The 26,137-nt window shown below is 40.0% G+C and overlaps 4 protein-coding genes across 5 annotated transcripts; 2 read left to right on the top strand and 2 right to left on the bottom strand.

The window, feature by feature from the left end:
• The first annotated feature begins 1 nt into the window (after window position 1).
• LOC145910422 (zinc finger C3HC-type protein 1-like) lies at window positions 2-2,180 on the top strand. Its single transcript, XM_082997543.1, has 7 exons — window positions 2-241; window positions 420-567; window positions 640-869; window positions 1,015-1,157; window positions 1,230-1,401; window positions 1,458-1,553; window positions 1,796-2,180. The coding sequence occupies exons 1-7, from the start codon at window positions 2-4 to the stop codon at window positions 2,039-2,041; spliced, it is 1,275 nt and encodes a 424-aa protein (XP_082853669.1). The 3' UTR covers window positions 2,042-2,180.
• Window positions 2,181-2,193: 13 nt separating this feature from the next.
• On the bottom strand, window positions 2,194-4,541 carry LOC145910425 (uncharacterized). Its single transcript, XM_082997545.1, has 4 exons — window positions 4,307-4,541; window positions 3,792-3,954; window positions 2,856-3,079; window positions 2,194-2,601 (listed from the first exon to the last, which is right to left on the bottom strand). Exons 1-4 carry the CDS (start codon window positions 4,464-4,466, stop codon window positions 2,486-2,488), a joined length of 663 nt encoding a protein of 220 aa, XP_082853671.1. The 5' UTR covers window positions 4,467-4,541; the 3' UTR covers window positions 2,194-2,485.
• A 1,136-nt stretch (window positions 4,542-5,677) lies between these two features.
• Window positions 5,678-16,110, bottom strand: LOC145912551 (uncharacterized). Its single transcript, XM_083000055.1, has 17 exons — window positions 15,784-16,110; window positions 15,351-15,607; window positions 14,621-14,737; window positions 14,479-14,555; window positions 14,241-14,389; window positions 14,086-14,144; window positions 13,920-14,009; window positions 13,536-13,619; window positions 13,261-13,455; window positions 12,698-12,885; window positions 12,005-12,137; window positions 11,459-11,643; window positions 11,207-11,309; window positions 10,039-10,915; window positions 7,151-9,727; window positions 6,840-6,960; window positions 5,678-6,348 (listed from the first exon to the last, which is right to left on the bottom strand). Exons 1-17 carry the CDS (start codon window positions 15,938-15,940, stop codon window positions 6,144-6,146), a joined length of 5,574 nt encoding a protein of 1,857 aa, XP_082856181.1. The 5' UTR covers window positions 15,941-16,110; the 3' UTR covers window positions 5,678-6,143.
• Window positions 16,111-17,308: 1,198 nt separating this feature from the next.
• LOC145910429 (uncharacterized) lies at window positions 17,309-26,118 on the top strand. Of its 2 annotated transcripts, XM_082997551.1 has the most exons (15): window positions 17,309-17,378; window positions 17,620-17,656; window positions 17,732-17,814; window positions 17,910-18,037; window positions 18,515-18,615; window positions 18,968-19,036; window positions 19,441-19,518; window positions 20,255-20,376; window positions 20,957-21,055; window positions 21,621-21,732; window positions 22,197-22,298; window positions 22,976-23,138; window positions 23,639-23,829; window positions 24,133-24,246; window positions 25,669-26,118. In XM_082997551.1, exons 1-15 carry the CDS (start codon window positions 17,347-17,349, stop codon window positions 25,741-25,743), a joined length of 1,506 nt encoding a protein of 501 aa, XP_082853677.1. In that variant the 5' UTR covers window positions 17,309-17,346; the 3' UTR covers window positions 25,744-26,118. The 2 variants fall into 2 exon arrangements, with proteins under 2 accessions (XP_082853677.1, XP_082853678.1); XM_082997552.1 differs by lacking the exon at window positions 19,441-19,518.
• Window positions 26,119-26,137: the final 19 nt, after the last annotated feature.

Genomic DNA, 26,137 nt, shown 5'->3' with positions numbered 1-26,137 from the left:
AATGAACGATCATCAACCAAATCAACAAACCATTCCAAGTGCAATGCGTCCATCTATGTCAGTGGCAGAGCAAGTGAAAAACACTTTGTTGGATTTAGTTAGCAGCACTTTGAACAAACTTTCTGGTGGGACTGAGTCAGGAGAAGTAAATGGAGCAAAACAAGTGGAGGGAGCTATTGGATCTGCAGTAGTTTACAACCGGTCTAAAGATGGATATCAACACAGATTAAGCACTTTCTCAGTAGGTCTTATTGTACTGAGGTTCTATAGTATGTATAATTAATTTATTTGTATTACATTTTGTTACACTGGCAATAAGAAACAGTGAGTGAAAGTGTGGAAAAATGATAATTTTTACGAAGGTTCAAACGGCACTCATGTAAAATTTCAGAATTTTGCAACAAACTTTCACTTTTCAGCTTTCATTCTGGTGTGGCAAACCTTTGTGCCTAAGCCCTCCATTGCTTGCCCAGTATGGCTGGGAATGCATAGGAGAAGATATCATAAAGTGCTGCTCCTGTGCTGCAATAGTTTCCATGCGACTTCCTTGGTCAGACTCCTCCAACTGTAAGTATTTAAATAGGGTTTTTAATAACTTTCTTGTGAGATTTGAAATCAATGAAAGTTTGTTTTGTGCAGACCACCAGCAGTGCAGAAAGGCAATGAAGCAAGTTATATCGGGGCACATGCGAATATGTTCGTGGCCCAGCAACTCTTGTCCCGATTCCTATCTTTATCCCTTCCGTTTGAAATATCTTACCAAGGATTCTCAAACAACATTTAAACAGGAATTTGGTGATAGAGCAAACAATCTAGTCCAACTTGGGAGCAAACTACCATACATCGAAAAGAGCATTCTTAACACCATGGTAAAACACTAAATTTACCAGAAATAAAACTAACTGTAACAATTTTGTATGTGTTTGAAATATGAAGCCTAGTGTTTGTACTTTTAAGCTGTTGATAATACGGAAAGTAAAGAGAGTTTCTTTTAAAACTATTTCTTTTCCTTAGCACATACCAGATCATGTTATGGAAGAATTAATATCGAAAGCTAACGTTTCAACAAATGATATGGAGAGAAATGATGAAAATGGTATTTATAGAATGATTATGTTGTCTTCAGCATTGCTTGCGCTGTGTGGTTGGACAACCAAGTAAGCACTTCAACTTTTATAAGTAAACTAAGCAAACAATTTTTTATTTACAAATTTTTACAATAACTGCAGATGTAGCCATGCCAGTTCCAATGCAAATATCCAGTGTATCGACACTGGAAGAAAAGTTGGCTTGTGGAATTTCCACTCAATTGCTGACAAAGCAAGCAATTTGATCGAAGACGGTGAAAATGAGGATTTCGTGCCTACGAAACGAAGTCGCTTGGAAGAAGATTCGAAAACTGTAAGAAAGTACCTGTATACCCTTCAGAGTGACGTTTTAAATATTTAATGTCACAGAGTATTGCAAAAAGCTTCTTTGATCCTGTCAAGCAACACCATTTGTGGTCTCCTTGGGTTGTGTGTTTAAATCCTTTGGACCCAGAATTGCCACATGTAAGAGCCATTGTTTTGAAGCATTTTAATCTATCGTTTTTATACCAAGTAACAGCAATAGAATAAGTTCCTTCGAACGTACAAGGACTTAAAGAAAAAACAAGAGAAAATCGATTTTATTTTGCAAAATTATAAAAAAATAAACCTTAACTGTAGGTTATGTTATGTCAATCTACTTTTGTGAATAAATAAAATTTTCTATTGCCTAACGTATTATAAAACTTTTCACCATATGTCCACAGATTAGCGATGACGCAGCAGATTTTAGCAACGACCCTGTAGACACAACAGAGGACCCCGGTTGGAGCGTCCTCCTCAAAATAATCCTCCAGAAGAAATCCGAAGAACCGGATGATGCTGGAGATCACAACACCAGTGAAGTAAGCTTATCTGCTGTGACGCCACCCAAGGTCGCCACGAAAACACCTCCGCGAGTTGCATTAAACGCCGCGAGACGCCTGTTGCAAGAATGGTCGTCCCTCAATTGACACTGCCCCTATTGTATCATGATGTGTTGTACAAAATAAATTCATCGCAATTCTTACTGACTGTGTGTGAATTGTCAATTTTCATGTAGAAAATTTCGTGAAATTCTTGACGTCTTTTATAATGTTGAGGGCTAATAAAGAATCAATTTGGATTTGTACCAAGTTTATTAAAATCGCAAGACAACTTAACAATCACACTAAATGGAGGACGGCATACAGGATATATATCCTGCTGGTAACAAGACGTTATTACCACAAGTAAATTTTACACATTTGCCCCATATTGAAACTTTCAGGATTGCTCCGTTGAGCTTTTACTGAACAAAGTCTCTGCACCCCCTACAGTGTAGTCAAATGACTCAGAAATATGAAATTGTTGAAAAGAAAATTGCAACGGTGTGAAGAAGAAAAGGTGTTGAACTGCAATCTATGAAGATTCGGGCTTTAGGAGTAAATGATTTTGAGTATTTCCAACTTCACGGTTTTTCGCTTTTCCTCTGACATTCCATCCAGCTCGGCGGCAACGCTCATCCCGAACAACAAATTTGCTTTGTTTTTCTCTAAAAATGGACAACAGTTAACAGTTTGCGACCGATGCGGATGAAACGATCGCTCTAAGGATGTTTTGGGCTTCAATCAAAATGACCAGTTTATATAACTATATACTTTTCACATTTATTAATTGTGGCGCCACCAATGTTCGCACAATCGCATGTGACTTTTTACCACATCTTTACTTTGCTATATGTTTTAAAGGTACAGTTTGGATACTTTCGTTGTTGTGCTATCAAATATACACAAAGGGTAGGCCTACCTGATTTTCCTTCGGCGAAAGCATGCATAACTCCGTCCAGCAACGAATCACAATTTCTCGATATTTTAGCCGGCGGTTCCTCATCTTCGTTATTGTTGTTCCTGCTTGTTTCCGCCACGCTTAGACTCGGACGACGGATGTTGGTCAGCACAAAGCTTGGAGGATCCAAGGACGGTATTTCCCGTATTCTCATTTCTTCGCCATCATCGTCGGCATCAGCAAATCTGTTGAATGTTCATGTCATGGTAAGGGGTTAACAGTTTATGAAAAAACTTGACTTTGATTTATACAACTGTTTTTTTAGTCTTTCACTTCAGTTTAGTATAACAGGGGACTTAAATGTTTACTTGTCTCCAAACAGCGAGTTTGGGACTCTGTTAGGTGATAGGACCAGCGCTAGCTCAAGGAGCGCTTCATCATTAATGCGCTTCAAGAGTGACCGTGAAATTTGCGGGAACAACGAAACACAAAAATCTGTTTGCGGCCATAAGATAAAGTGCACACATTTACATATAGTTTATACATTGTGGACCAACAAAGTCTATCTTAAGTGCTTAGACCCCAAAAGGACTTATTCTGGCCATGGATGTCAAAACACAATGTTGCCTTTTGAGGCGCGGTACAATACAAAGAGACAATCATAATGGTAGGTTATGTAAATAAATACATTAATATCAGAAAGTCCGAAAACAGGTGTCCTTACAAGTGAACATTAATTCTCTTGTTAAGAATTTCTGAATAAATGTGTCCAACAATCTCCACGTGACGCAACTACCAGTTTTATGATTTACAAATACCGATTTACAACGCTGTTTATTCAATTGAGGGGCCAATAAACTTCCTATACTATCAAAGCTAAAATCCCTTTTGCTGTTGACGTAGGTATCAGTGGCCAACATTACACTCATTAAAGTCGGTAAAATGTTGTGTACCTACCGCGATTTGACGTGCGGCTTCAAGAAATCCAACACACCGTCGAGACTCCACGTATCTCTGGCGCCGCTCGCCGGTAGGCCTAACTTGCTCGCGGAGAGTTCCTTTTTTCGACCGCGCACGTATTTGTCTCGCATCGCTTTCCACAAGCTTTGGCAACGACTCTCTGTGGAATAGTACGGGAGGCGTCCACGTTACAAGAAAAGGTGGCAACTAAGTAATGTCCAATGTAGTAAAAACCCGCTATTAACACATTGTAATAACGTTTGTATTAGCCACGCGTTTTATTAACAATTCATTGAGCGTCAATTTTCAGTGTAAACCGTTGCAAACACTGCAAGCAAATATTTTCTTACTTTATGTTATGGTTTAAGTAGTGCAAAACACACAACGTGTTGTGTAATCTAGGATACCGAAAACAAAAGCAAACATCAGACATTCCCCCAAACAACAACAGCAATAATCGAACAATGACAAAATCATGCAGTCGGTGCAACATAGCGGGGTTAGGATCGCACCTGACAAGCCGGATCTTTTGGCGATTGTCTTCCAAGCCTTGACTCGGCATTCCTTCTGGCGGTAGTTGACGTCCGTGCTGTCGTAGAGACACGGCGAATCTTGCACTGCCCTTGCCAACTCCACGAGGCCTCCTAGTTTGAGTTCTTGAAACACCTTCATTGTGTTTTGTCCGTTTAACGACAGCCACACTGTACAGCAGCACCCTTACTCGCTCGATGAACCAATGCGAGGCAACACCACAGGTCGAACGCGCCGCGCAGGACCGAAAAGAAGCGGTCGGCGCCCGTCGCGATACGACGCGCGCGCATGATCCACTTCAATAAAGCAAACAAGGAAAAAACGCGGCGAAAGCACGCACGCGCACTGTGCGTTGGCATTGTGACGTCACGCGCGTCCCACACGCTCCGTTGGCGGCGGGTCTGCTTTTGTGGAAGCGTTTTCGCGTGCCCGGGCTGACGAAATTCCAAAACGGCACGACTGTGATAAGAGGAAAAGAAAGATCGAACCGTCCGAAGGCTTCTGTGCGTGCTGCAACGACCTGCGCCTTCGATCGTATTTGCTGAAGCATGTGGTCGAGTGTTTCCCAGTCGGAGAGGGTTTACGCGAGATATGGGGAGCAATGCCAACTCCTCATTTGACCTCTTTTGAAAATCAATCTTTCGCAATGTTCATCGTCCTATTCTATGGTCTCCTTCTTTTGTAGTTTTTCGTAATTTTCCTGTTTCTAGCGTTTGGTTGTAAAAATTAATTTCCGTTGTCTTTAGAATTGCATCCATCACTTTTACAAACCCTACCTTGTAATGAAGAACTTTCCGAAAAATACAAGAGCAAATTTTGAGTTGAAATAATTGTTGTGGAATCAGCAATCCTGTTTATGTTTGATATCTATTTATGTTGCATGGAAAGTAATCAAAAAAATTAATGATGTACGAAGGGAGGAATATATGGAGAGGTTGGTAACCATATTGCTAGAATATGGTTTAAGACCAGACAGATGGTGGTTTGCAAAGCATTTTGCGACTTGTTACACTAATTTATGGTTAGGAATCCAGCATACCAAAAAAGTTAAGGAAACGTGCTAACATAAACGGAAATGTCATAACAGAAAATGAACCGTTATTGACATCAGGATTCGTTCCCCTAATATTCTGCGCACGAACCTCAGCCAAATTTTCTGCTTGTGGTATGGGTCGGAACATGTAGCAAAACTGACAACCAATCAAGTGTCAAAACCCGATACCGCTACGTGGGGTTAAGCTTACGCGGTAACACACGGGAACAGTTGCTCTTGTGTTGGAGGTTAAGTACCCGCCCTTCTGCACGAGTTAAATATTGCCCTTTTCCAAGTAAAACATGAGGCAGCGTTTCGATTTTGGCGTGTTTTATAAATTAAAAAGGCATCGAGGAGCCTTTTCGGTTCGTCGAGAGATTGAAGCCCGAGCAAGAAAAAAAAGAATACGAAACGTGGGCTAAAGAACGTGAGCATCAAGACGCAAAAATATTCCTGTATCTAATAAAAGGGCGCGCACATAAAAATAGAGATGGACACGTAAAGTTCTCCACGGCTAAAACCACGTCTTCTCATAGGCCCAGACGTTTGTGAAATACCGAGAGGCGAACATATTTTCCTTTGCGATTATTATAGTATCTGATATCCTTTAGGTTCCGGGAATTCTCGGAAAAATGGTGTGGCAGTATCATATTCATTATCCGGCTACGCGGCCAACGACGTGTGTACACAACTTCCGTGTTCACCATATATACGAGTTAACAACATATTGCCGAAGAGAAAAAGCGATAAACAGTGTATTTGAACGATGCCGACGAAGACATATCTCAGCTTCCGAAATCCGCGAATTCGTACGGGTCAGCTTTGGTAGGCGCAATCTTCTTGGCCTGTGTCTGCCCACCCGCTTCTGCCTTTCGACGAGCACGAAGCATGTTGAACGCAGCGGTTTTGTCTCGCGCCCCAACGCCAGGAACCGTGGTGCCCGAGGCCCGGTTGCACATTTTCTGCTGGTGTGTGTTTGCTTTGGTAAACCTGTAAGAGTGGGGTTAAGAAGTGCATCGTTAAATTAAAGGGATTATTGGGATGAAATGGGCTCGATTTTCAAGTTCGACTTGCATAGAAAAAGTCTTTATTTAACATACTCTATGTTGCTAAAACAACGTCAGCAAAGACAACAAATTGTTGTTTTGCTTGCACTTGGGCACCAGGCTCGATAACCTCTTAGGTTTTGCACATGCCATTTCAATATCTACATGTATAGTTCAATTACGTTGTAGTCTTTTGCGCAAACTAAACATGGCTTGATTTAATTGGCACTCGTCGGGGATGTAAGTTTTACAGCCAACTTGCGTGGTCTTAACAACACAAAATAAAGGTATGTATGAACACTATTAACGGATTGGCTCATAATTGAGAATAAAAAGACTGGGCCATACTGTTGTTAACATTGTCAAGGCATGTATGTTTAAACAAACTTTAGATAATCAAATAGCGCTGACAGACGGACAGCTCCTAAACCACACCTGTAAGGGGCAACGGGTGGAAGACCATCTACGATTTTCCCTGAGTTTTTCCTGCTGTCGGTCACATGGTCACTGGTGGACTTTTTCTTGGCCGGTTTGGGCGAAGGTCGCTTGTAGGTATCTACGTATTCCGAATTTAAGGGGGGACTTAGACAATCACGGGTAAACAGTCGTCAAAATTGCACCAAAAAATACATAAAAGGAATGATTTTTGAAGGGACCATGCGACTGTTAAATTACGTTATTTGAAAGTAAGCGAATAACGACGATGCATGGGTGCACCAAATAAAGTTAATGAGCTTCACACATACCATTGACGGGAGCAGAACGATTGACAGAAGTACGCGCCGACAACACAGATTTGTTAAGTTGGTTCTGGGCTTGATTGTGTTCAGGAATCCCGACCAGCTCGTTGTTATCCGCTATGATTGGCTTTGTGGCGACGCTTGGTGGGGTCGAAAAGGTCGGAACCTGGGCAGGCTCGGGTGGTGGCTGAACGGGATGACGAATATTAGATGACGTCACTGGTACGTCAGGGGCGGTTGGTTCTGGCAACTGAAAAGGCGCCGGTTCGACGGCCACCGATTCAACATGCTCTTTCACTTTTCTCTTTTTCCAATGTCGCTCCGGTTGAGCCGAAGCCGACGACCCGGCGTTAGGTGACGTCATTTCAGTCACTATTACGTCACTATGGCTTCTCACCCTTACGGGTGTGACGTCGGCACGCACAGGTATCTCAGGAATTGAGCGGGTGTCAGTTGAAGCACTTCTGCTGTTAAGAATGCCTTGAACGTTAGTCTCTGTCGTTATTATGGCAACCTGGGCATCTTTCGGCGACAGCTTTTTCCTAGGACGTCCACGCTTGCGCACAGGGAGGTTTTGGGCAAGTGCGCTACCACCAGGATCCACCCTTGGTATAGAGTCGGAGGAAACAACCTTCTCTGCACCAAGTGACGTATTCGCATCTTCGTTTATCAAACCAAGGCGCCTTAGGGCAGCCTGGGCGCGCGTACGTTTGCTCTGAACCTCCGTCTCCGTGTTGATCTCGGGTTGTTCTTCTTCCGACAAGGTCGCTTCTTGTGAAACCCCAGTGCCACTGTCGTCCAGTATCTCGTAGCAACGGGGCATGAGGCCACTACGAAGCGCTCGATCACTCTTTTGTACACTCAGCTTAAGTTTCAGGGGAGTCACGAAGGGTGCGGGTTGTGGATCATCGTCATCTTTCTCATCCAAATACGATCGTTCTTCCCTTGAGCTGTTACTATTGTCACTTTCACTGTCACTTTTTTGCGGCAGTATAAGGCGCTTGCGGTCAATCTTTAACAAAAGGCCGCCTTGTTTGGTGGGGGTTGGTTGTTCTGAAGACACAAAGCTGGTGTTGGTTTGTCCACTTGTGTTTAAAATATCGTTCCCGCTCTGAGACAACTCGACTTCACGCGATGGGACGTCTATTGCTGTTGCGTCGTAGTTGTCAGAGCTGTGGGGGCTTTCGACAGCTGCGGATGTGTCGGCTTGTTGCCCCACAGAAGGCTCTGTAAGGACAGAACAGTATTCAACGCAATATTCCGCCGAACTTCCGCTGTGATCTGACGACGCAGAAACACTCGCGACCGACTCGCGGCGTTTTCGCTTTTTCTTCTTCTTGCGCTTTGACTTTTTGCTCTTCTTTTTCTTGTGCGTTTTTGCGTGTGTGTGTAACGCCACTTCGGGTTCAACTTCCTCAGTGGCAACCCCCACCTGTGGTGGTAGCTGAACGAAAGGAGCATGATGCTGGTCTGGCTGTACAGGTAATCCCACATGGCTGTGCGATAACATGTCTTCATGCAAGTGCTGGGGAGGTGGAAAATGGTCGGGTGGGTAGCCTGATTGGTGGAGGGTCGGCCTAGCGAACTGCTGAGCGTAGATGAGCTTGTGTTTGGGCGTGAGAGTCCAGTCACCTCGGCGTGCGTAAACGTTTGAATAATACAGGTCGGGGGGTAGGACCTGGCTGTTGGCTGGATACAGTCCCGGTTGGAAAAAGGGCGGTTCGCCAGGGTAGCCGGACACAGCGGCTGGGAGGAAGTTTGCTGGATGAGGAGGATGGTTGGAGCTGTGAGGCAAGGTTGGGCCGCCGGCGATAGAGTGCTGCCCATCGACAGCAACCTCCTCATCGCAAACATCGCCGACGGCCAGCTCGTTTTTTGGCCACTTGGCCGTTTCTTCCGCCACCGGCTCGCTCGTTTCGGCTTTTCTGTCCGGGGACGGCAGGGCGTCGTCCAATACGTCCTTGTAACCTTTAAAGCGCACCTCGCAAGCATCGGACTTGTTTTGTAGTCGATGCAAGGAACGCAGGCGCCTTCTTTTGGCTAGTGAAGTTTTGTCGTATTCGCTGAATGATGTGTAATCGCTGGATTCGGCGGTATCGGAATACCCTCGCGCGTTACGCTTTTGCATGGAGTGGGATGAGCGTTTGGTGGCGAGTTGCGTGAGTTTGTGTCGACCGACTGAGGGAGCGGGAGTCTCAGAGTCCGACTCGTCCATGTCTCCTTTGTAACCTCCGTCTTCTTCTTCGTCATCCGGACGCACGCCGGAGGATCGCTTTTGAGGACGGGGAAGGTTGTTGGTGTCGACCAGCACGTCCGGATGAGGCGGCGAGTCGTCGTTTCGTGGCGACGTACGAGGGGATTTCCGGAGCCCTTGCCCACGTGACACGGCATCCTCGGCGCCTACGTCACTGTCACATGATCGCGCAAGAGCTCCTGGCTCGTTTTTTGCCTCGGTCGCCGCTCGTCGCGCGGGAACCGTCCGCACGTTCTTCTTCGACCCGCTTCTGGTGGAAACGTTTGACGACGGGGAAGGAACGGGGCTGACGACCTGTTTTGAATGAACCGGGCGCTTGGTGTTGCCATCTGAAAGTTTGAAGTTGAATTATTGAAAAAATTTTTTTTACAAAAACGAGAAGTTGGTGCAAAGTTATGTAATAATAAAGTTTTGGGTGAATTGAGCGAATAACATGTTTTCAATATTATTGCATGTCAATTGCTAAAATAGACAAATTTTTTTATCAAGCAATGTGTGACGTCACTTTGGATATAATTTTAAGACGTAAAATTATTCCCTTTACTTGATATCCTTTGAAAAACAACGACAATCTGCATTAAAAATTCCACACCAACCCTTGCACGGTTTTCAAGTTTAATTTGAAAGAATTTGAACTTACTGCTATCAGGCTTGGCGCGTTTTGCAACTTGTCCGTTTGGCAGCGGGCTCCTGCTCTTGTTGGTCACTAACTTGGGGTCATCGACTTTGTCCTCGTCCCATTTCACAACCAGATCTGGCTCGGGAGGCTTCCGCGGGGAAGACCCTAATGCGTTTCTCCGCTGCACCGGCCGCTTGGTGTCACCAGGTGACTCCGTTTGCTCGGTGTTGCTGTTGGCTCGTGCGCTCAGGCGTGACGACCGACTGCGTGACCCCCTCTCCGAAAGGTAACTTTGGGCTTCGACCTCTTTTCCCTGGTCTTCCTCCGTTTTGACCGTGAAAGCAGAAGGCGACATGCCCGCGCTCTTGGTTTTAGTCCTCCACACCGACCACGTTTTGGCACGCTTGTCGAGGCGTTTATTCGCCAGGGGGCGCTTATTCTCACTTTCAAAATCGGAATCGGAATTGGACTTTAGACTGCGTTTCCTAGTCTCGGCGCGAGGTTTCGCCTCCTCGGCCTGACCCACCGTCCGTTTCAAGCCCAGCGATTCTCGCCGCTGGCAGGCGGACAGGAAGGCTTTACGGTGCAACCCGTTCTTCATTTGCGACGCGTTCGACGCTGCAGGCTTGTCTGTCGGAAGTTGGGAAATGGAAGCGTTGGTATCAACAGGGGATGGTGTACTTTCGATATCGGCTGCTGGTCGCCGGCCTCGTTTGACGTCAACAGGTGTATCGCTCAGAACATCCAAAGGCATCCATTCGGGGTTAAGCGACAAAGTTTTCCACTCCCTCTGGGCCAATTTGCAAACCTCGGGTTGTCCGAACTTGGCCAGACCGCTCGCCATTCGTTGTGTGCTGAAGTGGGTGTCATGGCACATACGCCTCTCCAGAAGTTTCATCTGAAATATAGGGAATAGTAGCGTTAGGAGTTTAGCACGTGGCACAATATAGTTCACAGTGGTATAAGTTTAAGAGTTTTGTGCCTTATATAAAAATACATTTAGAGCCAAAAGTGTGTGCAATAATCATACAAGTGCAAGAATAAAAAGCTCACGAAAAATTACTGACACAGACGAGGTATTTTTGATCTTAGAATCAACCTAAAAATCAGAATGTTTGATAAATTTTAATATGTATATACCAATTCGTTGCAGACACAACAATATATAATATGTCGATGTATTACTGACCTGTGTTAAGAACACGCTCTCCATGTTTTTAACCGAAGCTCGCTTGGTCTTTTCACGTCTCCCGATCATGTAGCACAGATTCCTCACTCTTTCCAGATCTTGCCTGTAGTTTGTATTACAATAATACTTTATAAAGTAGATATAATTGCCGCAGCAGTTTTACAACAATCTCTCAAATTTTTGTTCGTTATGATGAAACAATTTTGAATCTAATGCAATTGTGTTTGATCTCATTCTGCAACAACGGCTCACCTGAGATGGGTGAACATCCTCAACCTTCTCTGGAGGTTGCTTTCTGCTGCCTCAGCAAGTGCAGTTCCCTCTTCATGTTTGGGAGTAATGAGAGCACGATCGAAGTTGATTTTTCGTTTTAGCTTCCAATAAGCCATTACTTCCTGTACGGTCTCCACTGGTACGCTTAGTGCATTGGCCACAGCCTTGAAATAAAATGCATTATTACTACACTTGGAGAAAGTAGTTGAGCGAGTTTATGCCACGCCAGGTTTGCAACAAGGATAGACTCAGGGTTAATAAGTGGCATGCAACCTTTATAGATGAAAGGAACAAACAAATAAATCTGTACTTTTAATATCACAACCATTTTCCACACAGAGTAGTAAAAAACACTGGGATATTATACTACAAGCAACAAAGGAATGTTCATGATAAAGTGACTCACAAATAAGGCATAACTAGTTGAGTTGGGCACAAAGCAAAGTTATCACAGGTAATTGGTCAATCACATTGTGCAACCAATAACCAGCGCTGAGAATGCAAAAACAAACTGCTTGTTTTTACCTCATCTTTGACAAGAGTGTAAAATTCTTCCTCTAGTTCCATGATCCTCCTTTGACGGAGGTTCCTCTTTTCTTCTTCATCCTGATCACTGATACTCTCCTTCCGATTCTTGCTGTGTTTTTTGCAGAATGACCTGTCATAAGCAGTGTGCAGAAGTTTAAATAAGAACTACAAGATGAGGTACACCTGCACCTGCACAAGTCATAACATATTCTATTGAAGCAGCTGCAATATACTGACTTGACAGATGTTATATATGTGTTTTTACATTAACCATATTGCACTATTTACACATGTAAAAGCAACCAGCAATTTCATGCAAAACCTGTGTTGTAACATGACAATTATCAGTGGATGTTTATCTGAAGTGTATATTAATGCAACAAACTGGTGCAGCTTAGTGAAAGATCTTGCATAGAATAAATAAATTGTCTTAGCTGTAAAGTAATCACTGTTAACACTGTAATAAATAGTCCCAATGCACAGTATATAGGACCATTGCCAGTAAGCTAACTCGGCCATATCCAACCAAAAATGTACACTGTACACTGTTACTAAAACTTAAATCATTTTTAGACTTGATGTAAGAAGATGAAATAGCTAATTACAATGATTCCTCATTATTTCCTTTCACCAAGAGCATGTGAACAAAAATTCATTGCACAGCATCGCAATACGCTGGTTTGGACTAACCTAAAAATGACTGCATCCTCTGCATTCTCGTCAGTGCAATCAGCAATCATGTCGAGTTTCTCCTCCACAGCGCAAGTAACATGGTAGGCAGTAACACAGTGTTTTACACTGCACTGAATGCAGGCACCCACTCGCTCTTTGCAAATACTGCAGAGAAGAGCCCACCTCGATGCAGGAACGTGAGAGACCTGGTAAAATTACTATTTAGTGACTATAGGGTCAGGGTTCGGCAGCCTTTGCAGGGTATACAAAACTGGTTTAAGTGTTGATGACTTCATGTGTCAACGTTTTGGTGTACAAAACAATGTAATACTTGTAATTGGTAGTATTGGATTATAAACTCATTTTATCACTTGATTTGTGTATCACCTTGTGTACAAACCCTGGCAATCTTTATTGGGAATCTTTTATTATGTTTTTTTGCCTATGAACATTGTTTGCACAAAATTGCAAGAAACGTTTAAGTTCCTTTGCATGGTACAAACATGATATGTTGTAGTATATATAAGATTCAATATAAAGTAAGAACCCCAAAAACAAAATAAATCGTATGGTGCACTTACCTTGGTAATTGGCTCCATTCTCTCTGGGTCTGCAATGGATATTTCTGGGATCCAGAGAGCGCAGCTGACGTGAGCCCACTTGTTTCCAGACCTTGTACTTTTCATGGCACCACCTTTTCGATCACACAAAATGCACACAGCTGACCCTCGAATACCCAAAGAGCATGGTCTGCAAAGCCAGTTGCCATCGGGCACCTATACCAACCAGTTGCATGTGATTATAAGATGTTAGACAGCACTAAAAAGCAACAATTTAAATAAAAACGTTCATTTACCTTGAGAATACCATAACACGCCTGGTGGACACAAAGATTGCAGCCATCACAGAAAACCATTTCATTGCCTTCTTCACAGTCAGGCTACAAATAAATACATAAGTGATCTGTCCGAATTGAATAAAAGCTTTGTCCACAGCTCATGATAATTTTTGGACCACTAGCTTTTTTCAAGTCAAAACAAATGAATACAATGACCATTGTCTATAGTCACATGTCAAGTACCAAAATGAACAACAACATTCACCCACACATAAACATAATATTATATCACCAACTGGTACAGAATTTTCATTTGATCAAGAAGCTATGTGCAAAAAATATAGGCATATTTTCAACCTCCATTTGTGAGAATACATGCATAAATAAGAATACAGTACTTACCATCCTGCAAACATCACAGACGACATCTTCATCATACTCAATACCAAGTCCTTCCTTGGTCTGTATTGCAACTTGCATGTTTTCATGACACTGCACAAGAGTGAAGATGGTGGGTTAGGACCAAGGCAATAAATAAACAACCCTGAAATAAGGAAAATAGTCTTACCTGTGTTTCCAGCTCTTCCATTATTTGCTCCATTGAGAATTCATCAAGCGACATCAAACCTGAAGGTTGATGTTATATTAGAAAAGCTCCGCCATTCAATTTTAGTAAACGTACAAAAGTATATCTGCTCAGAACAAGAACAGTAGGGACTTTACCTCTTATGCTACGTTCTTCATTAATCTCTTCAAGCCAATGAACATCCATTTCATCAAGATCATATCTGCATGCTGAGTCAGCAAGGACATTGAGATCCACCATGTCTTTATCTCCTGGCTCAGGACTGGATTTGAGCATTTTCCTTGGCCTTCAAATAAAGGCATTGTAGGTTGGTTAAACACCCCACCTAAAGGTATAGGATTTGCCTAAAAATGCATCTTATGCCCAATAACTTACATTCGAAATCCACCCTGTGTTTCTTTGGGAACAATCCTCACATTTTTAGTGGGAATTGACTTTGGATTTACAGGAACCTGAATATTTAGAGAAAATCGTAGTTTAAGCATTATAGATTTGTTCATTTAACATCATTAAGTACCTGAACACCCTTCTCCCATTCTATTCTCCAGGGATCTTGCATCACCCAGTATTCCTCACACAAAAGTTGAGAGGTGTCAGGAATTTTCATTGCACTAATCAAATCTTTTCTGAATACCTGGAACACAATGCAGACCAATGTGTCATGTTATTTGGGCACCTCATGATAAGATAAGCAATAAAAACACATTGCAGTTGAATTGTTACATTCACATGCTGTCATTGGCGTAGAGTTTTGCATATCAATGGGGGTGCGGCGAGTACAAAATGCTAACTTTACAAGATCGTTTGCACACTATATTATACAGTTCTTTCATCTTAACTAGTGTTTTGGCCGGCAAATCGTAGATGGCGATTACAAGGCATATAAAAAAAGTGTCAAGCACCTTTATGAGTGTAATTATAGGTATCTTCATTTTTACTGCGGTTTGAACCGAAGAAAGCCGAAAAGACGCGATGCGATTATGATGCTAAATTTAGAAAAAAGCACGGGGTGCGCGGCATCCCTGCACCCTACCCCAGTGCATGCTGTGGATATATGCATTGTTTCAGTGGTAAACAAACTTTTTTAGCTACATTTGTTGAGGAAACTGAAATGTGCAAGTTTATAAAAGCTATGCTTGGCGAGTTTAAGAGCTAGTCCAGAGCTATGATTTGAAATACACATACGTAAACTGTATAAGTTCCCAAGAGGTTTGCTAGCAAATCAGCTAAATTTGCATGCAACATACCTCCGCAGGCTTGTGTCGTATAATGGTTGATGGGCGGCTGTTTTTTCTTTGGGATGCTGAGAGCTTTTGTGCTGACATACGTGAAGATGTTGACTTTGATGGAACAAATGAATCAGAGTCATGGCAAGTTGGGGATGGTGATCCATCCAAATCATTGTAAAGATCCTTTCCATCCAGAAGCTTGGACAAAAATGCTGAAGCACTACGGTTGTTATTATTATTGTCATCTCCATCCATCTTAGAATCCAGTTTGAACACTGAGTAACAGAAAAGGGCAAATGCTATGAATATACAACTTTACCGAAGTATATACACTTAAAGTTGGATATAAAATTAAACATTACGAAACCACTTGCACATGAACAGCAATGTTTGCCTTCCAGCAGTTATTAAAACCACTGAATGTTCAAATAAGCATAAAACATGATTGTACCTTTATCAAGTGGGTTATTTGAAGAGTTGGGGGTAATCAGGGGGGATCCAGAGCTGCCCCCCATCAGAATGAAGTCTTCTTCACATGGCGGAATATTGGTGGGTAATCGCAACTTGGAATGTCTGCGTCCCGATGTCATTGCAAGTGTGCTAGTCATGTTCCATGGCTTTGGTTGTTACAATCAAGCTGTTCCTGTTCTCTGATGTCTTGAAGGTTATGTGTTTGTTGAGACAGTTGGACAAATCCACTAGGGGCATCTGTTAACCATACTTTCTTGTAGATAACATGGTAGAATTTAAAAACATCCGAACATCGACCAATGCATAGAAATCTGTGAAATTGTACATTGAAGTCAAAACTAGAGGTGTAAAACAAAAGCAATTAACACCACTAGGGGTGAATTCGTTAGCTAGCAAATCATTGTGGGCTGATTTATTATATGATTCGTTGGCGTTTGCCGTTAAGCGTATTACATTTGAAGACAAGATAGCTTTGTACAAACAATAAAATGTAAAAAAAATAGGCGCACAGATTACATCAGAAGTTTGTTACATGTTTACTTAACATTTTCATGCTAAAAGTGGATTTTTCTTCGAATCTTTCTTTCCCGCGTAAGGAAAAAGTCATCGCCCACACTCTCTCACTTTCTCAAAACCAAGGCTCAATGGTTCTGCACTATCGTAGTCTCGAACCCATAACATCCAGCCTTTGTCGTTTTGGCTGAGTAATTATATTGTCACGTGACCGTTTAAAATTTAAACAAAATTTCTGTCAGTCTACATTGAATGTTTTTTTACCACCAAAAAACACAAAAGTAGCTGACCCAAAAAATGTTGCTTGTATGATACGCAGTCCGGCAAATCACCTAATTTGTTTTTCTTAACTCATCAACATTTATTTTCTTATTGTCATGCAAGTCTATGCTATGGGGTGTACGAGTTATTGTTTAAGTAAGTTGAGGTATCAAAACAAGGACAAAAAGCAAACCAGCCTTTTCTGAAACCTTTAGTTTACGTTTGAAACTGCTGGATTTTGGCAGAAAGTGTTCTAACAAGAAAATCTTGACTATAGTATTCATAGCTTATGGCAAACAACTTGGTTTCAAAACATTTACCTTAATTTGACCATAGAATGCTAAAAGAGTATTATGTGTCTTCTAGTGGTTGGATAGCACAAACATTGAAACAAAGCTTTAAGATTTTCATGAATAATTACTGCCATCCAGTGGAAGCGTTGCATAAAGTACATATATCACAAGATGTCTCCAAAGAGGTTACATACTGGCGCGAGAATTGGAGTTGGTAATTCTGAAAGAATTTTGCAAAAACGTGTTTCCGTTGCTGTTTGAAAGTTTGAGAAAGTCTTTGGTTACATCTTCCTGTTCTGTGAATTGCTATTAATCCTGTTGTTATGCGTAAAATTGACTGTCATGTGTAGGGATTGTCTTAAGTGTTTTTTAAACGTATTTTCATGATGAAAAACATTTATAGATTACATAACATTATTTGTACTTGTTTGCAGACATTCCAAGTGATTAAAGTACAGATATATATATTTAGAATCATGACAAGTATTGAAGTTGGTGATTTTGTGTGGTAAGTATATGAAATACTGAAACATGCTGTGCACTTGCAGCAAATGCAAATCGTTTTAAAGTTTGTGTCTACTAAATGTTGGTTGATCATTTTGTTGGTATTATTTGACAACCATTAAAGTACCAAAAGTATTGTAGTAACTAAAATCCTTTTCTTGGTAAAATCCAGTCTCATTGTAAAAATTAGAAAATTTATTTTACATTATTTGCAGTCACTCTAAAGTTCTTTGTTATTGTTTCAGGGCTAAAATGACTGGGTATCCTTATTGGCCTGGCAAGGTACGTCCTTTGTTTTGTGATTTTTATTCATCTAAACATTATGGTTTCTTTATAATTGTAAATTCATTTTGCCAGGTGGCTGAACCAGATAAAGATGTCAAAAAGCCGAGTAAAAAAGTTGAGATGTATTTTATTCGATTTTATGGGACGGGCGATTTGTGAGTGGAAAGTTGGCTTTTGTATTTCTTTAAAAAGTTTTTTTGGCTTATGATAAAGATTTGTTACCTGAAATTATATATTTTGTATGTTGCAGTGCTTGGACTAAAGCTGACCTTGTGCATTCATATGCCGACAACAAACAGAAATATGCTGTTGGAAAAGCAAAGGGATTTCTTGAGGCAGTCAGGCAAATTGATCATGCACTGGAAAGAAGAAGCAATGGTCAGTGTTTGATTTTCCTTTACGCTTGTGTATTTTTTCTACTTATTCCAGAACACCATAACACGTTTTTGTTTGTAATTTGATACTGCAGAGAAGTGTGTCACAAACACAGTAACATACATATTGTAAAAATGCTGCTTGTGCACAAATAACATGGTAGAAAATGGTAATATCATTAAATTCTTTTTTTTTGTTTAGACTGACTTAAAATTAATATAACTAATAGTTCGTATAAAGTTTTTTGTTGACTGTATCTTTATGATTACTACAATAGTTTTGCAGAGGTGTGTTTCTATCCTGGGAGCAGAAAGCTCATGCACTGTCTAAAGGTTGCATTGTCGCAAATACAGTATACCATTAACCAAAACTGCTTTGCCAGCAACACCCAACTATTTTGGAAACTTTTTGTGTCTCCGACCAATTTAATGCAAATTCTGTTATAAATAGTCGTCTTATCTTTTTTTAACTTTTTTGCAGGACTTGCGGACACAAGTGACGAGGATTCAGATCTTGAGTCTGAGGGAAGTGACGACCAACCTCTAGCCAAGAAGTCTAGGGGAGAAAAATCTTCCACTGCAGTAAGTTTGCCTTCTAGAGTAGTTCGTTTCTTTTTAATGGACAGTTCACTTTCAGTACGGCAAATGTGCTAATAACTACGAAGTAGCCAGTTACAGGATGTTTTCATGGTTTGCAAAGATTTAAAAAAGTGACAACTGGTAGCCAACTATTTTTGTATTTTTCGATTAAAAGTTTAATTATCTATTCATGATAAATTTCTGCAGTTTTTTGCAAAGTCTGCCATACAAGCCATGCTTAATCAGCTGCATAAACTGACAAAATATGTATTGTTTAAACTTGTGGTACAACACCTTTGGACCCTATAAATCATCCCAAATTTAAGTCATTAAATGTCATGTTTTTCGAACGTAGACGGAATCTGTAACACCACCAAAGAAAAGGAGAAAATCTGCAAAAAAAAGTCTTCCAACTCGTGAGGAGGTAACACTGTCCTACATATCGTTGCTTCAATCTTGTATTGTGGTGTTAACATAACTAGTAAATGTCCAACAAACTAAAAGACTCACATTTCATTGTTGTTCAATCAAACGACCAAGAGTTTTTTTTGTGGTGAAAATCATGCCTTACTAATTGGTTACTTTCTGAGGCAAGAGTTCTAATATAATGTAACAAGATATTACAAATATGATAGGGTGAAGGAAATTCATCATTTACATGTATATACTAAATAAAAGAAACATAGGTTGTTGATCCCACAACAGTTCTATTTGGGCTGTATGTAAAACTATAGCAATTAATTTACACAAGACGCTTGTGAAATGATGCAGGTGCCTACTAATAATTAGCTAATCTCCATCACTGTTTGACACTTGCACGTCTGACAGCTAACTCTCAAGCACCAGAACATGTCCCATTACCTTCTCACACAAAGACAGAATGCACTCTCGCCAACCACTAACCCTGTGAGTAGCCCCCTGTTTGCGTCGCTTTGCATGGTACATGTGTAATTTTTTGGGGCTGCTTTTAATTGTAATTTTTTGCAATAAAAAAGCCAAAACAGCATATATACTGTGGTGCAAAAAAGCTGTATCGGGGGAAGTGAAGTGTTCTAAAAGCCATCTCGTATACTCCATAAATTTTAGGCTATTTTGGAATTTTGAAATGAAGTTGTTGTTGACCCGGATTTTATATCAGACAATATTTGCATCTGTAAATCTCTTTGTGTGCTAAACTACTTTTTCCTTATCGTAGTATTTATCTTTGTTTTCACTGCAGCAACAATTGTAGGTTATGTGCTACTAACCTTTTTGTTGGATCTTTTTTTAAACTAACCAATGTAATGAAGTGTTTTAAATAACATTAAGTGTGTTTTGTATGCCAATATGTTGGTACCCACATAATCTGTATATTAACCTTACGCCACCAATCTAAAAGTTGTCCTGTATTTAATCAGCAATAGTATATTATACATTTATTTATGTGCAAAATTTTTTGATTACAAACACCTAATTTACGGACCAAAGACATATATCTTCCATAAATACTCCATTTGCCACCCAGAGTCACTCATAGGTCCCAAAACATGTTCCAAAATGCTGCATCATTCCCTGTACAAACAATTACCATGTCAGTACTCTTTAAAGAATCACATGATATCCAAGTTAAGTTCACTCAAACTGTAAATATTATGTTTTTCAGACTCGTTTATCCTCTGGCGATCACTTGACGTCAACGGAACCATGTGTTTCACCCGATTCCACTGCAGATGCAGACAGCACAACAAGTATTGCCATGAAGGATGTAATCCCCACTGACAAAAAGTAATTTTCTTGGACATGTTTAAGATTTGCTCCCTAATTGTTTTCAGCATGTCGACACCTTTTGATTTGACATTTCTTTGGTATAATTTTGTATCTCTGGCTTGTCACTAATGTTTGTTAAACAAACTTCCTTTTTTTGTTTTTATTACAGAGCTCCAGAACTCTTTCCCTTGTAACCCCTTTTAACAAGTTAAAATTTTCTGTCACCCTTTGACGGTTTTATTTTATTCGATGGCTATTGCAACGTTTGGTTATCTTATCTTAAAAAAGTTATTTAGTCCAATAAATGTTGAACTTTGTGTGACGTTGACTCGTAAAATTCTGTATCTGACTTTCCCAGTTTGAGAAGCCCTGTTTCATCATATATACGTCTTACCAGAAATATGCACAGAAATGATTATGTAAATTCCTGCTTGTGTTACTTGGAAATCTTTTGTTATGTAATCCTTAAAAATGCTATTATTTTCTTTTGTATTCTATTTAACATAATTTGCTTTAAGCATGTCCATTGCTTTGAATTGAATGAGTAATGATATATATCGCTATACCAATAATTACAACAAAAACTTGTCTTTCTTAGAATTGGGTTTTTGGGTCTTGGAATCATGGGAGTTCCAATGGCGATGAATTTGGTGAAAAGTGGCCATGATGTGACGGTGTGGAACAGGAACCAGACGAAGTAAGAAATTATGTTCAAATTTTAAAAATGTTGTGCACCAAAACAGATATTCCTTTTTTAATTAAAAATGTAACAATGTCAATCATGTTTTACAAAGACAAAGTATTTCACAAAAATATTCCATGTCTGTAAGAAAGACACAACAACAACGAATTGCAAGGCAAATAATTAATTTAATATTCCCAACCAGTAGAAGTTGCAAGATGACTGATTTTTCATTTCTGGAACAGTCAGTTTTTTCAGAATGGTATCTGAAATTGTGACTGGCAAAAATCACAAAAATCGTTTTATATGTTTTCACACAAAGCAGCCAACTTCTGTTTTTGTGGATCACATGCAACAAAATTGACATATCAAAGAATTGCTTGTGGTTGTAACGTTGCAACATTTAATTTTTTAATGTGAACAAGGGTGTTTTTTTTTACTTCCTAGACAGTAGATAAAGTACCCTTCGAAGTGACTTTTTAGACAAATTTATGTTTTACTTGTTCTTTCCCCAATATGGTTTCTGATTATTTAATTTAATTATTTCGTGTCAAGGGTTGTAATTGCTGTTGGTATTTAGATGCAAGCAACTGTTATCTGCTGGAGCGAAACAAGGAACATCTCCTGCAGATGTCGTGCAACAATGCGACATTACATTTTCCTGTGTATCAGATTCAAACGCTGTCAGAGATGTATGCAGGATGTTTTATTTTTTAAAATGTTTTTATTTAACTGACAGAAAGGCAAAAAAAATATGCAAGAAAAATTTAATGAAAACGAAAATTTTAATATGAACCGTTTTTTTAAATAAATTTGCTTAATAATGGTTGCTGTTTGTGATGCAATTTTGCATATATATATGCATATATACATACATAATGTTTCTTTGATACTAAAGAACATTTTTTCTGCCTGTAAATCACTTTTATGTAATTATTAAAAAGGTCTGAAAAATAAAAAAATTATAACTGTGACCATGTGTTTGGATATTTAGCAAATTTATCAATTGCATCAGCAAAAATTTCCTAAATTATTTATTTTACGAAATTGTTTGAAACATTGTTATGTCGCCTTGCAAGGTAATTTTTTTGATTCCAAATTTGCTTTTTTGCATTTATAAGAAATTGTGGATTATCTTGTTTGTTGATTTTTTTAGTTGGTGATTGGTAACAGTGGGGTCCTGCAAGGAATAACAGCTGGAAAAGGTTACGTTGAAATGTCCACTGTTGATACAGACACCGTCAAAGAAATATCAGAAGTAAGTTTTTGCTGTCAAATATCTCGAATATATACTACAGACGTGAAGTCGGAAAAAACGTGCATAATGTTGCTTTTGTAATTGTAACCAATGTTCATGATAACGAAAAGTTAATAATGGCATTTGTCAAAATTTGCTTTCTGCAAAAAAGTTTTTAAGTGTTTCAAATTATAATGGACATTTGTATGAACCATCCTGTATTTGCAGTCATTATTATTTTTACCACCTGGACTTAATTGTTTAATGTTTGTTGTTATGTCCGTCACAAAAAGGGAAATGAATAGCATGCTAGGGTTTGTGTTGAGAATTCAATTCTACTCCATAAACATATCAGGGTGAATTTGGCAGCGATATCCCAACCCATGTTAATTAGCTGCATTAAAGCTGCAAATCAGTTAGTTTATCAAAATTGTTCATGTTTCCAAAAACTGTAAGTGTTAACCATGTAGTTTATCAACTTGTGTCAGTCATCAACAATTTGAACAACTTTGTGACAGTACTGTGTGAAGCAACTCCGACTCTTTGGTCTTGAGTTACTCCCTCCTATTTGTGGATTCTAATTTCCCTTCTCATTACTGCAACATGATTTTCAACTTAAAAATTATTCGGTATTTTCCAGATGGCTGTGGGGCAATGCAGCAAGATAATTATTACTTAATTTGTGTTTTTTTGTGCAGGCCATTTCAATGCGAGGAGGACGATTTCTTGAGGCTCCTGTGTCTGGAAGTAAGAAAGCAGCAGAAACCGGTTCCCTGGTCATACTTGCTGCTGGCGATCGGTCCCTTTACATGGATGGATATTCCTGCTTTGAAGCAATGGGAAAGAAAACCTTTTTCCTAGGTGCTTTTAAACTTCCTACTGTAACTATTTCTGCAATTGACACATCATGAACTAGTTTTTTCCATAAATTGTAGCAAAATTAAGGCAAAATGTATAACTTGGTCAGCCTTGCTGGCATGCGTAATTTTGTGATATTAGTATGTAGTATGTTATGTATATATATTTTAAAATAAATTATACAACTTCCATCCTGTCCAAACATGAGGAAATGGCTCAGGGTTGTAGCTATAGATTAAATGTGGCCTTAAAAATTAATTTCCGCTTTTTACAAGAATATTTATGTTTTTTGTGATTGTCTGCTTTCGTTGCTTTGTTTCCTTGTAACTTATTTCATGTAAGGCATAAGTAGTGGTCTTATTTGTCATTCAGCCAAGTTTTGACCAACAATTTTGTATTACTTCTTGTCATTACGAAAAAATGCAGCACACCTTAGTTTGTGGCTTTGTTGTTTGTTTCCAAAAAAATTTTCTACTGAACATGGATTGTGTGCTTTCCAATAGGCGAACTTGGTTGCGGGGCCAACACGAAGCTCATAGTGAACATGCTCACTGGTACATTTATGGCGTCACTTGCGGAGGGACTTTCCCTGGCTGAAAAGGCAGGACTCGACCAATACACCTTACTTGACGTCCTTAACCTCAGTCCCATATCATGTCCCCTGGTGCAGACGAAGGGTTCGGCGATATTGGAGGTAATTTGTTTGATGGTCCACATATTTTGTGCTTTTATTAAATTTGGTTAAAACGATGATCAACGACTGTTTGAATATTGAATAATCTGGTTCTCTTTAAATAAGCTTCCCTTCCAACGTTACAGTCGTACATTTTTGATAAATGTATGCAGAATTGTTACAGGTGTTGTTTTGCTCGGAATAAAATTTACTTCGGTCCGAACATTTAAAATAGTTAATTTTTTTATTATAAAATTTTAATAATTTTTTAATTAATTATAACACATCTGGGCCAGGTATATATCATATATATTGTCCTATCAGGGACACTTTCCAGCCAATTTTCCATTAAAACATCAACAAAAGGATCTGAGACTGGCATTACAGATGGGTGAAGTTTTGGAACAACCACTCCATGTTGCAGGGGCAGCTAATGAGGTAATGGATGCCCTAGGGTCAATGCAACACAGTCTATCACTCCCTTTTGTCTATGTGTTTTTTTGGGGTTATGTGTATTTTGAATTAAGAGCTGCAGACAGTAGTGCACCCTGCTCATCAGTGCACTTCATGAGACTGCATAGGTGGAAGCAGTGTGCACTACTGTCTGCAGTTCTCTATTATGACTCTTTTACATGTATGTGTTTGAAATATTCTGAACAACAGTGGTTTAAGAAAACTTCAGTTATTGCATTTTCACTGATATTAATCTTTGTCAGAGTCAGCAAACTTGTGACAATTACAAGTTTAAGTTACTTGCAAGCATTTGATTCCAAAAACCATTGGTTACCTACAACAGCCTATTAAACCAATGCTGATTTGCAAATTGTCAAATACATTTTTGCAAAGTAATATCAAGTTAGACCTTCGGCTTTGTTCACATGAGTGTAAACTATACCCATGCCTGTGTAAAAGTGGAATGGACTTCAAACGTGGGCCCTTTTATGTACTATTCTTTTTATGTACGTCATACTGTGCCAAAATGCGAAAAAGACGACATAATAGGAACGTGCTTTCCCGCGCAACCGTCGAATTTAAATGTAGTGGTAACCTAGCGTGGCCCCACTTCTTTCCTTTAAGACCTATTTATACGCGTCGCCCTGTTGACAATTGCCCGAAAACGCGTCATTAAGACCAACTGGTGAATGGGCGTTGCGTTGGCACCGGCGCTTGACCCCATTCTGCAAAACTGGCCGTTGTCGAATGACGTAAGTGAGCTTGTTACAATGGTTGTTACGTGTGACCCAAGCCAAGACCTGCGTGTTGCCATTTTTGTGAGGGAAAAATATTTTTAAATTTTTGGGGCCGCTAGCTTAATGTTGGATAGAAAATGTTTTCCTGATCCGTCCTGTGATACCGACTGGGTTCTGTTTATGAATAACACTATGAAACCATTGAACCATAAATTTTTCCTAAATTGAAAAAGGTGGGCAGATAAAACTTTCCACGTCTATTATGGTGTTGTCAAAGCTCTTCACTGACGAACCGTGTTTCAAACGAGCATATGTCGCTCTACTTGTTTCGTGTACATAATAATAAGCTTATCGAATACCCCAGCGATCGGAGTCGTTTTGTTCTCTCGACTGTAAGGCGCTCATAATCGCATTGGATTTAAACTAAAAAACTCGATTTTGGCAAACGATTCGAGTTGGAAACCAGTTAACTAACACTGCTGTATATGTTTGTGTTGTAGTTGTTCATTATAATTGACCAGTTTTGTCGATCATATTACACTTATTTTACAAACGATCGATTGTGAAATCCCAACAGTCATATTTTTAAACTAGGGAACGAAACCTACTCAAACAAATCCAGTTGCAAGTTTTGAAATTCATCTTTAAATCAGTTTTCCCGCTTTCACAGCTTTTCAAACGCACGAAAGCGATTGGATTCGGCGACCGGGACATGTCGTGCGTCTACAGAGCAGTCAACGCGTGATCATCCCATATCCGTCCTCACAGCGACAATTCCTTTGTTTCGCTCCGTCTCCGCCTGCCACGTGCCAAAAGCCAGCACGCCACCATATTGTATAAAGACCTTTGTCCTTGCGGTCAATGTCCCAATGGTCGGGTCCCACGTTTTGTAGCGGTTTTGTATATACACGTATTGTTGGTTAGTAGCGAGCGCGCAACGGTGTTTTCAACGTAATCGTGGTTGATAAATCTCATATTACAATCAATTCCCACTGCAAACCCCGTCGTTTTGACGTCATCTTGTCGTAGATTTCAAATTGCGGACGTATCGTGTTTATCATTTCCCATTTACTTTTTACGCCCGATCTGCGCGGAATAAACTTGTCGCATGCGACAACCTCCCAACACAACTATTGGTA

This window comes from Ascidia mentula, chromosome 8 (assembly GCF_947561715.1).
Source record: "Ascidia mentula chromosome 8, kaAscMent1.1, whole genome shotgun sequence".
Taxonomy (NCBI): Eukaryota; Metazoa; Chordata; class Ascidiacea; order Phlebobranchia; family Ascidiidae; genus Ascidia; species Ascidia mentula.
Note: the sequence above shows the minus strand (reverse complement) of the source record. Positions and strands in the feature narration are given on the sequence as shown.